The following is a 15265-nucleotide window of genomic DNA, read 5'->3' as shown; positions in this document are numbered from 1 at the left end:
GTCAATACAAGCTACATGAAAGCTGATGGTTGCTATCCTGTTATGACATCGTTATAAATGAAAGAGCAGAGGAAAGTTGATAGAAGATACTTGAAAAGGGACTTTTTAAGGAATAAGTGTAAACGTCAATGACAGGTCACCACAAAATCATATATCTGCTGCAGGATGCAGAAAAAAAGAGCAAGTAAACATGTTTTCACAGCAGTAAACAACCGCAGGAACCCTCATGCCAGCTAGAAACCTGATCTCACTATGATGTGTTCATGTGAGCTGTAAGATTCATGACAGCTGAATGAAGGACCCCTCTTGACTCCCGCAGCTCCCCATCAGGTTAATCCTCCCCTGATGTTCATGCTCCCCTTCTATCACTCTCTTTCTTTGCCTCCTCCAACAACGTGGCTCTTTTTCTTCAGCTGAGTTTTTTCCACGGCGAGGGAAGAAACCGTCATCCTCCCCCCGAGCCCTGGATTGGGGAGTAAGACTTTTGTGTCTCACCTCTGCGTCTCCTCTCCTCTTCTGCTTCCTCTCATCTTCAGCAGGGCAGGAAAGGATCCTACTGCTCCTTCACCTGCTTCCCAACCTCCTCCCGCATCATCATCACCAACAATCCCTGGCTACGATTGGTCCTCACCATGACAACCACCACCCTTATACTGGTGATGTCTGTCTTCAATATGGTGAGAAGCCCGTCACTCGTTGTGTGTGTCATTGCAATTACAACTCAACGTGATTTGGTTGTATGTTTTGATCGACATCACTCTTGGCAGAGAAATATGGCATAAATCCGACTCTGGAAGTCTGTAGAATGATTACAACAGCATGAGGTGGTAATGACTGGACATGTCTCTCAATTATGGATCAAACAGTTGGAGTAACAGTGCTTTAATAAAGGCTGCAACATGCCCTCGTAAGTCATGGTACGGCTGGTAGGCAGGCGTAAACGTACGATGAGACAAGGAGAAAAGGATGACGCTCCTGTAAGGTGAACAATAGTAATAATTAATAACTGAACAGTTTCAAAACACCCCTTTTTTAAATGTCGTTTCTGTATTTTTGTTCCTAATCCCATAACCACTGGAAGGGTGTCATTTTTGTTTCAGACTTTTTGTTTTTGGGTAAAAGCTCTCGGTTGAATCTCTGTCATTCTTTTAGTTCTTCGTGGAGGATCCTTGGGCGTCGGTGCAGGACGTCATGGCGACTACGTCACCTGAAGTCCTGATCACGACTCCACCCGTGAATCTGACCAACGGCAGTGTGTTGGAGGTGCAGAATGTGAACACGGGGGAAAGCACGTTTTACATGCCGGTAAGTGCAGTTGCTGAGTATAAATACGCGCTTTAGAAAAGGTCACATGACTCAGATTCAACGAGTTGAGATTAATCTTAAGTGTTTGTTTAAATCAGCAAAATTTGCATTCCACACTATAATCAAACATTCATATTTTACTTTTTGGCTTTAAATGTGAGTGCTTTGCTCAAATCCTGTGAAATAGAGGAACAATTTACTACATTACCGCTAATTTGGAGTCAAACAGACACCCGTGTCCGTGTGTAAACAGTTGCTCAAGGGAAGTTCTGCATCGCCGTTTGAGACACATTAAGTTTCTGACCAGTTTTAATCGAGCCAGAAGTCACCCAGAGAATTTCACTTCAGTACGGCGCCAAGGTGTCCAACTTATAGGGGAATTAGCAGAGCTCAAAGCATTCGTTAATTATGAACCATAATTCTCAATTTGCACGGTAGACAAAGTCGTCTCACACTCTGCATCAGCAGGGACGCCCAGCGTTCCCGCCCGGCGTTCCTGCCCAGCGTTCCCATGACAGAGTGACTTGATTGATTTAACTTTAATTACATGACAAAAAGGAAGAAAAAAGGCATTCTTGATTCAATTTCCAATATTCCATACGTTACAGCATCAGCTGATAAGATTTTATGAAAGGTCAGATGTCATTTTTGTTCCATTTCATGGGGCTTATTTTCTCCTGGTTAAATAAGGAGAACTGGGACAACCATCCAGACTGGGTGGCCTGGACAGCTGCTCCCCAGTGCCGCTCTTCACCAGTCTAAATATTAATGCCAGAACTCAGAGCCACCACCCGGAACCGACCCACACCCATTAATTTGAGAGCTGGACTTGGAAACGCGCTGAAAGGAGAGCTGTGTGACGTGTGGGACCTGTCCTCCTTCCACCTGAAGACATCCAGGTTCTTGGGTCTTCCTCTCTTTCTATGAAACAGCTCTCCTCAATCAAATGCTTATTTCAGTTATAAATGTACTTGCTGCTGCAGTGACAGATTATTGCTGATCTGTTATTTCTGTGGTGACAGAACCAGACCCAAATGACCACATAAATCATGGATGCAAACCCACACATGTCTTGGGTCCTCCAGCTAGGGTGGACCCTTGAAGACATCCACCCTGAAGAGATACTTGGTGTTGTCAAACCAAATAGGAACCTAGGAACTCCCGGAGAAGAACTGCTCACCGCGGAGTTGCCAGGGAACTAAACACTTTGAAGGGCTTTTTTTATGTTGGCATTCGCACCACCATTAAGACCCCCCATGGCCACAAAAGCCAGTCGGCGGTCGGTACACCAACATCTCTGAAGTCTGGTTGAGTCAGACAATGGAGGACAAGCTGGTTTCTGCTTGCCCTTCGCTCAACAGAGACATCCCAGCAAGGGGTTTGGAGTCCTTGGTAGCTTGGTTGTTGTCGACGGGGATGGTGAGCACTGACGATGCACTGAGGAGAAGCTGAAGGTGGATATAGCATGCTAACAATCACAGCTAGCCGAGAGGGCTCGCCAGGTTCCTGACAACCGTGCAGTCAGACCGATCTCAGTGTCTGTATGTGGAACAGAGTGGTATTACAAGATAAGACAGACAAGCGTTAATTTGCTTATGACATGTCAGTGCGACGTTTCGTTACATTTAAGCACAAACCTAATGTGGTTTAGGGGTGAAGTGTGTGTGTGTGTGTGTGTGTGTGTGTGTGTGTGTGTGTGTGTGTGTGTGTGTGTGTGTGTGTGTGTGTGTACATTAGATACATACACATGAGGATGGTGTGTCTCTTTTTGTCCGCAGTACTTTATCTACTGCTGTATACTGGGCCTGGTGTCATGCTCCGTGTTCCTGAGGATCAACTATGAGCTGAAGATGGTAGTGATGCTGGTTGCCGTGGTGATCTACAACATCATCATCCTTCAGACACACGCCTTTCTGCTGGATGGATTCAGCAAAGCTCTGTACCCCACCAAAACACTAGACAGGTACCCGCGATCTTTCTCCCTCTCACCTGGGCCGTAATGAAGCGAACAACATGCCAGTGCTTCCTGTGGAACGCCAGCCTGCTTCCATCAGCAAAGCCCATGAAAGTGATTACTGCCACAGGACCCTGGTATTCAGGGGCGGCGTGGCTCAGAGGTAGAGAGGCCGTCTAGCAACCGAAGGGTCACTGGTTCCATCCCCACTTCCTCCAGTGACCATGTCCAAGTGTCCTTGAGCAAGAAACTGAACCCCTAACTGCTCCTGATGGCCCTCTCACCCAGTGTCAGCTGGGATAGGCTCCACCCCCCACTGCACCCCCCATGACCCTTAACAGATAAGCGGTATAGGAAATGGATGGACCCTGGTATTCGGGGGGGGGGGGTATTGTTGAGGTTGAGGTGACAGTTTGCCATTTGCCTGTTGTTCGGGAGCGAAGAGGCAGGAAGGGATTCAGGAGTTTGTGTTGATGGAGCTGAGGAATCACATTTGACTGACAGCTGGATTCCACTGAAACTAAATCCCACGATGCGAAAAATTGCGGGCGCATCAACAGAAGGTTGCGATAGACACGGCTGCATTTGCACGAAGAGAAGATGGACGCTTGGTTAAAAGGATATACTTGGTCATGGTTCATGCTATTAATTTAGATGTCTGTTTATCTCCAGGTGCCCAGGGAACGCAGTGGTCCACTGTGCTGCCCACCAGCTTGGGGGCTTGTGATAGACTTGTGCATCACATGAATCTGCATGTGCAAAAATTAATTTCTCAGTTTAAAGGTCCAAAATGTTACTTTCCATGATAAACTGTGCCACTTCTGTCCCGCTCCTGTTCCTGATGCACAGGTGCGTCGTGCAGCGTGACACAATTTAGAGTTTGTTGTGGAGGACGACGTTCTTGATACAACTAGATACTATTTCATTGAAATTTGACAGGATAAGCAAAGCTATCCTGCCCAGATGAGGAGGCCTGATGAGGGCTGCGTTCTCATCGCCACAACCACACCTCGTGTGGTCAGACGTGGCACCCATGCAGAGGCGGGGGGAACTCAGGAGAACAGCACAATCCCCCAATGTGCTACGTTCTGCTGGTGAAACTTCTCGCCGTCATTTGAAAAGATGCAGCAGACGACTTGACACATGAGAAAGGGAGCGCGTGTCAGTCCACAGTGCAAATAGCGGTTGGCTGGATTGGTGACGTACAGTTGAAAAAAATAGATTTAATAAAGCTTGCATGAGCAGCCCTGCACAGACAGTCCTTCAGTCCTTGTCATCTAACCCTAACACACACTTCATCACATGCTCTTCCCCAGTCAGCGGAAATTCTACCAAGACACTGAGAGCTCAGATTACATGTATCACTTTGCACATAAAAATAACCTCATCTATAAAAGCAGAGCTCAGTGGCGGAGCAGCATGACAGCACCAGCACCACGGTCTACAGCTGCTCCGCTGCTTGCCGAGCAGGGATTTTTACTAGTGACCGACAGCGATGCGCTTGTGTTTGGACGTGTTCCAATCATCTGTGGGGAGAAAAACGTTCACTCTGAGATGCCAGATGCTGCTCTAAACACGCCTGTCTGCAAACATCCCTGCACAATCGGGTTACGGACTCACAACCATGGGGTGTGATTGGTTTAATGAGGTCAGGCCGCACAATCAGACCAAAAGCATTCAGTTTTACTATTTTTTGGAATCCAGAAACCAATTATTTACAGAAAATGATGGCAGCACGAAGCAGGAGGGGAATGTAGGACTGACGGGGGAATAGGCTGCAGTCAACATGTCTCTCTGCCACTGTGTTTGTTTACAGCAAGAAAAACAGTAATGTCACCAGGCTCTGACACCAGCCAATCAACTTGATAACACTGGTGTTCTCTCGCTTTCACTCTGTCCCCAGACCCGGGGTCCTGAAGGACCTGAAGACCATGGGCTCCGTGTCTCTCTTCATCTTCTTCGTCACCCTACTGGTGTTAGCCAGGCAGGTCAGCAGGTTTTATAATCTAGTGTCCACCACAGTGACCAGGGTTGGGTTTCTGTTTCTGTTTCACCCACTATCGGATACGGGAATTCTATATTGGTAACCAACAGAACCTGTTTTTGGTACGTTACTTTCTCCGCAGTGACAAAACTATAATTCCAAAAATATGTCCAAATTTTTTCCTTATTTAGCAGGAGTGATAATGTTTTCTATACTGGATTCTCCGTATTTTGCTGTTAAAGTCCACCAACAGCTGTGTATTTTTACTACACAACAGACACCTCATGGAGGATGACGAGAACACTGTTTACAACATCCAGTGCAAATCAGAAATACTGACCTGTAACGAGAAGTGTGGAGCTGTGGACCAATCTGCATAAAATTTAAGCAGCTTCAGACCCTTTGGGAAAACGCAGACAACAAACATGCCTCAAGGAACCTTTTTGGTTCCAGAACAAATAATAAGGTCCCAGGAACGACAGATGTAACTTGACATCACTTTTAAAAGAAAAAGAAACAATAAGGCACTTTTTTAACTGGGTCATTCCCTGGGTCATTCCCTGCCGAATCTTGTTCTACTGAACAACTTCTCCAGATTGATTTTTGGAAAGTAAACTGTGTTCAAGGATTTGGCAAAGTAAGCTAGGAGGTCAAAGGAACTACATATTTTTATCGTGTTGGGGCGTTGAGCCCGACCTGCTGCCTCCATCTCCTCCGTGTCCACCATCTTCAGATTCAATCCAGGCTCACACAGATTTCATATGCACGATTTCTCTTCATTTCTGGGGTGCGATACATCAGCTCTGCCCTCACAGCAGATGCTCCAGATGCAGACTCGCTCCAGAGTTTCCAAAACTGGGTCTCCCCAGAGAGCCACGGCTGGTCCATCCAAGTCCTTGTGTTCTCCTGCAGTGTCACTTAGTAGAAGGCGAGAATTTTGCTTCGGAAGCTCAACTTTGCTGTGTAAAACTCTTTGTAACTCTTTTATTCAGTGCTGCCACTCATCAAGGACTTTTGAGGGTAATTGTATTAGTCCCCCCCGGATGCTGTTTGGGTGCAAATTAGTGCTGTAAAATGCTTCATCAATTATCATCAAAATAACACTGGAAACAAGTCGGGAGTCTTCAGGGCCGCATCACTTGTGGATGCAGAAATGCTTAAAATCGTACCGCTGTTCAGACATGTTTCATACGCTTTTAGCCTGCTATTAATAAATTTGCACAGCTGAATTGCGTCGTCAGCCCTAATGAGCCCACCCCAAGCCATTTAGTCAAAGGGAGGAGAAAGCAGGTTAGGCATCTGTAATGTTTCCCTCAAGAGCAGCAGCGTGGTGGAGCGCAGCTCATTTGCAGCCTCATTAGCTTCTGGTTTCTTTTCTCCTGGCCTACTTTCCTGGAGTCTCCAGAAGAGACTCTCTTGATGCTCGTACTGTACATACTGTATGTCTCCACAAATGCTTTAGAGGCTGGGAATTATTCTTCATCTCTATACTGGCCTCAAGTTATCAACATCATATTAGATCTCAGTGCAAAGCTGTGTGAGCCTACACTGTAGGAGTCTGCTAAATTGGCTCTGTGCTTTAATCTCAGGGGGAAGATGTGTTGTGCACACATACATCATCCAGATCGCCAACAACACACAGAATATTGAGACACTCACAAATTCATATCTTTGCGCTTCTATCTTTGTGAGGATCTTCATGAAGTGCTGCCTCTCCCCTTACCCTAGTTTTAAACATCACAACTAAGTGCCTCACCCTAAGCCTGACCTCATTCTAATCCTGACCCCTTAAACCTAGTTTTGACCTTCAAAGTTGTGAGGACCAGCCGAAACGTCCTCACTCTGTTGGTTAAAAATGTAGTCCTGACTATGTAGCAAAGAACACACACACACACACACACACACACACACGTACAGGGGCCAGCCCACAGGTAGCCTGGAGCTTTCAGATATATCTGAGTATGATGTGGTGGTGGTGGGGTCAGAGGACTCACAACCACACACTCCCGGGATGTTTTGACCCCAAATTGTGAGTCATACTGACATATGGATGTGTTCAAAATGACCTCAAGCATGAAGAACCATAAAAAAATGAATCTTTTATGCAAAACAGTCGTCTCTGCTTGTTCTTTCCTAGAGCAACGAGAGCGGAGCTTCTTGCTTTGTTTCCTTGTCGTCTTATTGGGACATTAATTTTCTATGAATACCAAATAAGGCCTTCTGTTTCAGTCGGTTAGTTTTTCCCAGATACCCTGTTGATCATAACGATAAGAACAGAGCTCAAGCAGCCCAGCTCCATATCATAAACAAATACCAGATTCAGTAGCTGGGGAGTGGAGGAGACCGATTCTCATTTTTTCCAAGGCTTCCACGGTTGAAGCTGAAGCCCAAGATAAACATCAACATTTAAACGAACACACCGACGCTTCTTGTCCATCGTTCCCAGAGCAAGACAAGAAGATAGAGGTCGTAGTGGGTCTCAGGGCCCTGATCCTGTCACTATCGCCCGGTCTGGCTCTGGGGACGGTGGACAATCGGAGTGTTCTTTAAACGCAGATTAGTTTCATTGGTGCAGCTTTGAGCTCAATATTCTGTTTTCACGGAGCAGAGTTTTGGGTGTCAATGACGCAGGTGTCTCTTTACTCTGTGTCCTCCTGTAACAGAATGAATATTACTGTAGGTTGGACTTCCTGTGGAGGGACAAGTTCAAGAGGGAGTGCGAGGAGATCGAAACCATGGAAAACCTCAACCGGGTTCTGCTGGAGAATGTTCTACCCGCCCACGTGGCTGAGCACTTCCTGGGACGCAACTGGAAGAATGAGGTGAATTCTCAATCTATGACAGTACCCTCATGTCTGTCTGTGGTACTTAACTCTCAGGCCTCATCTACTCGAGTCTCGAGACACACTGCTCTTTTGTTTGAGTCTTTCTTTTGTGAGAATAATGCTGCCGTTGCGGCGGGTGTGTCCTCTTTATGTAGTCTTATATTCACAGGTCTGCCTCTTGTAGTCTACAGAAAGTGGAGATCAGAAGTCTTTGACGCCACCTGTTCTCTGCTTGCTTGTCGTCAGGATCTTTATCATCAGTCATACGAGTCGGTATGTGTGATGTTCGCCTCCATTCCCGACTTCAAAGAGTTTTACACCGAGTCTGATGTCAACAAGGAAGGACTGGAGTGCCTCCGTCTTCTCAATGAGATCATAGCCGATTTTGATGAGGTAAAATCCTCCCCCAGACTGTCTCATGTCTTACCAAAGAAAACAATATTACCCGCTTCATTTCTGAGATTTGACACATACCAGGTCGTTCTTCTGCAAAGAAGCAGGGGGAAGAACGTCTGTTCCTGTAACGTGATGTTCCTCATGTGTCCTCAGCTGCTGTCCAAACCCAAGTTCAGTGGCGTGGAGAAGATAAAGACCATTGGTAGCACCTACATGGCTGCAACTGGACTCAATGTGACACCAGGACCAGAGTGCACGCAGGCATGCTGTTACACTGAATTTGCACGCGCACGTCACACATCACATGGCCCCGTCGACTTAAAGCAAAACTTTACCCAAAATACGTATTTAGCCTGTGAGGTACTCACAAGTAGGTGTTGAGCTCATGAGGATGTGTTTCCCTCTCCTGTATCAATTCTTTGTGACTCCAGAACGCGGAAGGAGGCAGCCATGTATGTACTTAGCGCAAAGCTAACGGCAACCATGTGCTGACATCACCGAAACTGCACTAAAAATCTATTTAAACGCGTTGACTTGAGCTAAAACAAACAGTCTGCTGTGAATGAGCCAGAGTGACCAGCTGCAGCATTCACTTGATCAAGCTCGTTCACATTGACGCTGAAGTATTGGATGGATTATTTTTTCACTCAAATTCAAGTGTTTTGCAGGTGACTGAGCTCTGAGCTGGGGAAGAACGATACTGGACGATGTGCTTGAGAGTTGGTAAAAGGATTTCTGCTGTTGTGCTCCATTAGCTTCAAGCTGAATAAATGCGGCTGTCAGTTTCACAACATCTATTTTGAGTGCTTGACAGACAAAATACAATTTGGGTGAAGTATCGCTTTAATGGACGTTTGTTAGATACAAAAAACAGGCCAGCTTTCAGGTTCGTTTTTGCCTGTCAGATGAAATTTGGTTTCTTGTTTCATTATTTAGGAACAGACTACGAACCAGAACCCTTTTACCTAAAGTCATCCAATCTCAAAGCGCTAAATCTCTTTCTGCTGTCTGAGCTCATAATCAATTAACTCATTCATTCACGGTTAAAAACAAACAAAAAAGAAAACCAGCATTTATCGCCGAACCGTGCGGGTTGCTCCCTAAATGTATCCTTGTAACAATCAATTGTCAGTGATTCATGAAACTGAAAACATCGGTGCAGTCACAGGAAACAATGAGATCACTACTTGAAGTGTGTCAGGAAATCACTTCATACAGGAACCCCCCCATGTACCGTTACAGCATCGGTCCTATTTTCATTAGCAGCAGATTTATCATTCTAAAAGAACGACAGATCTTTGGCTGAGACAATAGATCCACGCTGGCTTCTTATCCCTCACTTTCATTTAACAGCTGTCGCGGCGGCGTGTAGCCGATGACCGTGACGTGTCCTCACTTTGTAGTGTCTCCCGCCACCTCACTGGATGGAGACGTGCTGTGTCTGGAGGAAAAAGCTACACGTCCTGTGGAAAAAAAAAACACCCAAAACTTCTGCATCCTTACTGGTTAATGAACCACGCAGAAAGAAATGGAGGTAGAAGAGCAGCACAGTAGCAAGACAGCTCAAATATAATGGTGCATAAACGCGGCGCTGTCTGGAGTTCTGAGCTGCTGGAGTGTAAACGCCACCAAATCCACTGACGAGCAGGACGGAGATGCTGATGCGCCTCTACATCAGAGTCCCAGCCCTCTCAGAGCGGATGTGTCAGGGCTGGTTGGAGTGGTTTCTATCACGACGTGTTGACGCCACAGTGTAAGTAGATAGGGTGTGTGACAGATGCGATCGAGCAGGAGAACCCTATAGGTCCCTTGTGACCGGACAGAAAACCTGCCAACACCTGGCCTTTGTCTGCAGTGGGAACAAATGAACCCAGGCTGTCGCTCTCACTCATCCATCTGTTAAGATCCACTCACAACACAATCGCCGCAATAGTTGAGTAGAAATGGCGATTCAGAGGGCGATTGTAGGAGCCACGTTCTCCACAGTCTCTTCAGTTAAGCTGCTTCTGAGGCAGGGCTTCCTCTCCGCCAACGTACCCTCACCAGGTGCTCCTCTGCTGGAGACACATCGAGTGAAAGATGGATTTGAAATACAGTTCCAAACAGTTGTGAACTTCCCGCCAGTAGGAACTAAACAAATATTGTATCTTCTGCCATTCTTCATCAGATGTAAACATTTCCCGTTCACACCAGATTCAACATCTTGGCTGTTTAAATTCAAAGAGTCTTGAAACTTTTGTATAATCTGGACTTGGCATCCGCCCCCAGATTTCTTCTACTTCTCCTAATCCCTCAACCACATAACCTCGTTTATCCTCTGTCGCACCTGTAAACATCAGAGGGAACTGGGGTTCTCCAATCAAGAATCCTTTTCCAAAGTTTCTGTAGAACTGTAAAAGTGGTCAAGCCCCTGTTTTTCCTTCCACCCGGAGCCTGAATCACAGACGCGCCAGAGGGCTGGACGCAGCTGTGCAGTCATGCGCACCTTCGCTCTCAGCTACTTTGTATTTCATCCTTGGTCTCTAACCCATCCAAATATAATGAGAATTTCCCTGAGCCTTTCCAGTGAACTGCTGATCACTTATCCCTCATTTCTGTTGGAAGAGAAGGGAAAAGATCAAATAGACGAGGCAAAATAAACACTTAACCGAACCGAGGTCAAAGTAAGAAACGGAAGGTGGTTCCATCTGGAAATGTCTCACGTCATTTTCTCATTTTGGGGGCAAAATTGACTTCAAATGGTCTTGTAAAGTCCTGAGTGAGGCCATCAAACCTGGTCTGGGGGCGGAGCAAAGTTGACAATCAGAATTTGTTTTGTTTTGGGGTTTGTTTGTTTGTTTGTTTGTTTTTTAATATTAAGACGAAACTAAAGTTTCAGTTTTTCAAAAGTTTTCCTTAACAATTGGTCTCCTGTTTTCAGGTCCCCATTCACAAGGTTTCAAACCCAGAACACAAACATAAATTACATGTTTAGAGATTTGGATTTTTTTCAGGCTATCAAAACTTTATTTAGATTTTTTTTCCAAAGTTACAAAAACTTTTACCTTTCAAACACAGAGTTTGAACCCTTTGAACCTTTCATTTTCAGTTTCAGACAGAGACGGTGAGTTCAGAAGCCTGGGAGTCAAATCTCCTGCTCACCTTTCACCTCCTTCATGTGCGGCGATTGCTCGTGATGTCAGATGTGATGAACCAGGACGAAGACACAAAGAGAAATGAGAACAGGACCTTTTGGTTTCTTAAAGCAGGGTACCTGGATTTGAAATAGCTGCTTGTACTCAGTTGGAGGTGCATCTGTAATCCATCCCTTCATGTGTCTGGGGTTCGGGGGTTACTAAAAGAATCTGTGGCTCCACTGAGCTGTGATCGAGTGCCAATGGTTGTCAGTCGACACGTGGACACAACGAGACAACTTGATCCACAGCACAAAAGTAGAGAGCGATGTGGAGCTGTGCTGCTCACATCCGACGCTCGTGAGGTGCAGCGTAAATGTCCCATGCTGTTGTTGTTGATGGCGTGTGAGCAGAGTCAGGCTGCAGAAGGATGTTTTCCCATTCGTTCATTTCCTCAACCACGAGATCGGTGACATCACCAACAGTTTGGAGCCAAGAACACAAGTGTGAAGAGGAAATAGGACGTCAATATGGAGGCAAATTTCCAGCCATTTCCGCTTCCAGTCGTGTAGTTTAATCCACATTCTGAAGTTACCACACAGCAAAGGGCGAAGGAAACTGAAGTTTTTTCCAATCATTTGAGGTGTTTTTATGACTACGATCGGTCAAAGGAGGATTTAGAACTTGAGTGAGTAAATAAAGACAAATTTGACTCGTGAGGAGATTAATTTTGAGCCAAAGGGGGATTTGTAACATCTGAATCTTTAGCACGGCTGTATGGTGCTTTGGTACGAGCCGAATGAATGAGGAGATTAAACAGCAGGTGTGGCGCTAATCTCAACAGGCCAGCTTCTAATACCTGCAGAGCAGTACAGGGAGGAGTCGTAGCACTGCAGGATCCCTCTTCTGCCCATTTTCTGAAAAAAATCTATTAAAATTTGTGACTCCACTAAAAAGAAGGAAATATTGGCAAAGTAATTCAATGAGTTCAGGTAGAGAAACAAATTGATTCTACATGTCTGGATAACATGACCTGACCTTTTATCGCAGGACGACACCACCTTTGATACAGAATATTGATCATTTTACAATCGTCCTAAAATACTGTTTATTGATATTTGACATCAGCACAGCGGCACGGAGGAGAGAACCGTGTCTTTCTTCTCGTTTGACTCTCAACTCAGGAAATAAGCTCTAACAAGACTTGGTGACACCTCGTATCTGGCTCGACTCCTGGTCAGACGGACGAAATGTGGCCATATAGCTGCACAGATCAGCGTGTTCTCTGCAGTGGTTCAGTAATCTTCGTCTTTGGGGAGTTCTAGAGCAGCAGAACACAAAAATATGATTCGGGTCCAGATGTTTTAAATGCAGTATTAATGTAAAACAATCTCAGGAGGGGGTGAGGGAGGACAGAAGTGCCCCACAGCCCTCCTGGGATCTGAGCCGGAGGCACCGTGCCATGCTGCAGGAAGCAGCTGTGCGACGGAGCGTCTTTACAGCGCACCAACGAGCTTGCCGTCCGATGCAGGAAGTCATGGTGACTTGTTCACTCCCAACAAATTCCCCATCTCACCGCCTACAGGAGACAACCGGTCTCTCCTCCTACCACAGAACACAGCTCCCCTAACTTTGTGTCTTCACTGCTGGTGACAATAAAAGTCTCAAATGTCCCCCACCTCCCAGGACCAAGAGCGCACAGCTGGTCATCTTAATATTGTATTGGCAGAGGAGGTGTCGTGTGCATCACAGGAGCACCAGATTATAAATATCACCTGGCCGTCAACCCACATTCCAAATGGCATAAACCCACTGAGGTCACTACTCGGCTCCAGGCTGGGCCGTGGCTTTGGTCCCAAAGGTTACAGGATTTCAGCTGTTAAGAGTCCAGCAGACTTAAAACTCAACACAAAAAGAGAAACAACATCTCACACTTCAGAGCCATTTTAGCTTCAGCTGTCTTCTACTCGCTGGTGCATCGCCCTCGGCAAACATAGAAGACGACGTCGCTGTAGATCCTGGGCAGGCGCGTTCTAACGTTTCCACTCACCTCTCCTCCCTCTCTCTGTCCTCCTCAGGAGCACGACAGACAGTACATGCACATAGGCACCATGGTGGAGTTCGCCTTCGCTCTGGTTGGGAAGCTTGACGTCATCAACAAACACTCCTTCAATGACTTCAGACTAAGAATTGGTGGGAAAACCACATCACATAAACGTACACAAGCTTCACTTTTTGCAGCCATTTGATGTGTGTTTTCCTTCATCCAGGGATAAATCACGGGCCAGTGATCGCAGGGGTGATCGGGGCCCAAAAACCTCAGTACGACATCTGGGGAAACAGCGTGAACGTGGCCAGTAGGATGGAGACCACCGGGGTACTGGGCAAAATACAGGTGGGACGTCTTCGAAAATGCAGGCACGTGACTTCTCACAGGAAGTGATGCTGGTCATGCTTCTTGTTTTGTGTGTTCAGGTAACAGAGGAGACGAGCCACATCCTGTCAACCCTGGGGTACATGTGCTCGTGCCGTGGCATCATCAACGTGAAGGGTAAAGGAGAGCTGAAGACCTTCTTCGTTCACACGGAGATGACTCGATCTCTGTCCCAGGGGACGGTCATGCCTTGAGCACAACACCCAACAAATAGACTTGAGAACCACACACACACACACACACACACACACACACACACACACACACACTAAGTGGCATTAGACGTGATTTGTCATGCTCCCTAAGTAAAACTCATTACCAGCAGTACAGTGAATAGACAGGAACGTAGAGCTACACTGGCCAAGTCCTTCAAGGCTGCACTGTGTAGGTTTTTGTCACCTCTCAAGTGTATCAAAGACTTCTCTCAGGGGAGTCTCTTCTGTCTAAAGAGTGCCTGGCTTAAGAGAGGTTGGCTAAATTAGTGCAGCTCTCAAGGACCGCAGTCAGCCATCTGTACAGTACTCGTGGTGAGGAGCTAAGTACCCATGCCAGTGTTGCAATGCGTCAGAGCCTTATACCGGAGCAAACTGAGCTGCCTGGCCCTATTTCATATCTGCCTCGTTGGAACTGAGCCGGATGTTCCAATAGCTTATTGTCATATAGAACACTTGATGCCAAACGATTTCCAACGTGAAGGGGTAGTTCGCCAAAACCTGTGAATTGTATTTATAGCTTTAGAGCAGCGTTTGTGTCCCACTAATGAGTAGGCAGACTCAGGCAAGGATTCAAGAAGAAAAGTAGATGATTCCTTTTTATAATCCATCTGGAAGCAAACCAGCGGCGATGTGTGTAAATGTTCCTGCCATCCTTTTGTTATTCATTAAACGTTTGTATATAAATGACAAAGCCTCTGTCTTTGTGTGGTTGTCTCGCTGCTCTAAGTAAACATAAAGACCCTGTAATTGAGTCCAAGGCTTGTAAGATCACGAGACTGAATGACTGGAGAGACAAGAGAGCCAAAACTGGGGTACATCAAAAGATCTGTGGTGTCTTTTCCAAATGCTCCATCAAAAATACCAGCGTTTTACGTTTGTCCTGCTCATGTTCTTTGAAAATCTACAAAATTTCTCCACGGATTGGCTGCACGTCTCTTAACAAAAAATTGGCACTAGGTATTAGCCAATCAGAGGCAGACTATGGCTGTGGAGTGTGGATGGCTCTTATGGGTTGTACCCTCCTAGGTCAAAAAATAGG

At 46.1% G+C, this 15265-nt stretch overlaps 1 protein-coding gene across 2 annotated transcripts in view; it reads left to right on the top strand.

Annotated features, from left to right (window-relative positions):
* adcy2b (adenylate cyclase 2b (brain)) overlaps nt 1-14896 on the top strand; it is a 56926-nt gene extending 42030 nt beyond the window's left edge. The window contains exons 16-25 of one of the 2 annotated variants that reach the window (XM_086192564.1): nt 540-677; nt 1153-1305; nt 3084-3268; nt 5163-5247; nt 7907-8065; nt 8315-8461; nt 8618-8725; nt 13656-13770; nt 13848-13972; nt 14053-14896. In XM_086192564.1, the coding sequence (XP_086048690.1) occupies nt 540-677; nt 1153-1305; nt 3084-3268; nt 5163-5247; nt 7907-8065; nt 8315-8461; nt 8618-8725; nt 13656-13770; nt 13848-13972; nt 14053-14205 (1368 nt within the window). In that variant the 3' untranslated portion in view covers nt 14206-14896. Of the gene's footprint in view, nt 1-536; nt 678-1152; nt 1306-3083; nt 3269-5162; nt 5248-7906; nt 8066-8314; nt 8462-8617; nt 8726-13655; nt 13771-13847; nt 13973-14052 lie in introns of both variants that reach the window. The other variant, XM_086192563.1, reaches the window with a different exon arrangement.
* The last annotated feature ends 369 nt before the right edge of the window (nt 14897-15265 follow it).

Source organism: Aulostomus chinensis, chromosome 22, assembly GCF_037954235.1.
Source record: "Aulostomus chinensis isolate RoL2024-O1b breed Wild chromosome 22, RoL_Achi_v1.0, whole genome shotgun sequence".
NCBI lineage: Eukaryota > Metazoa > Chordata > Actinopteri > Syngnathiformes > Aulostomidae > Aulostomus > Aulostomus chinensis.
The sequence above is the reverse complement of the archived record's forward strand: the minus strand, read 5'-3'. Positions and strand labels throughout refer to the sequence as shown.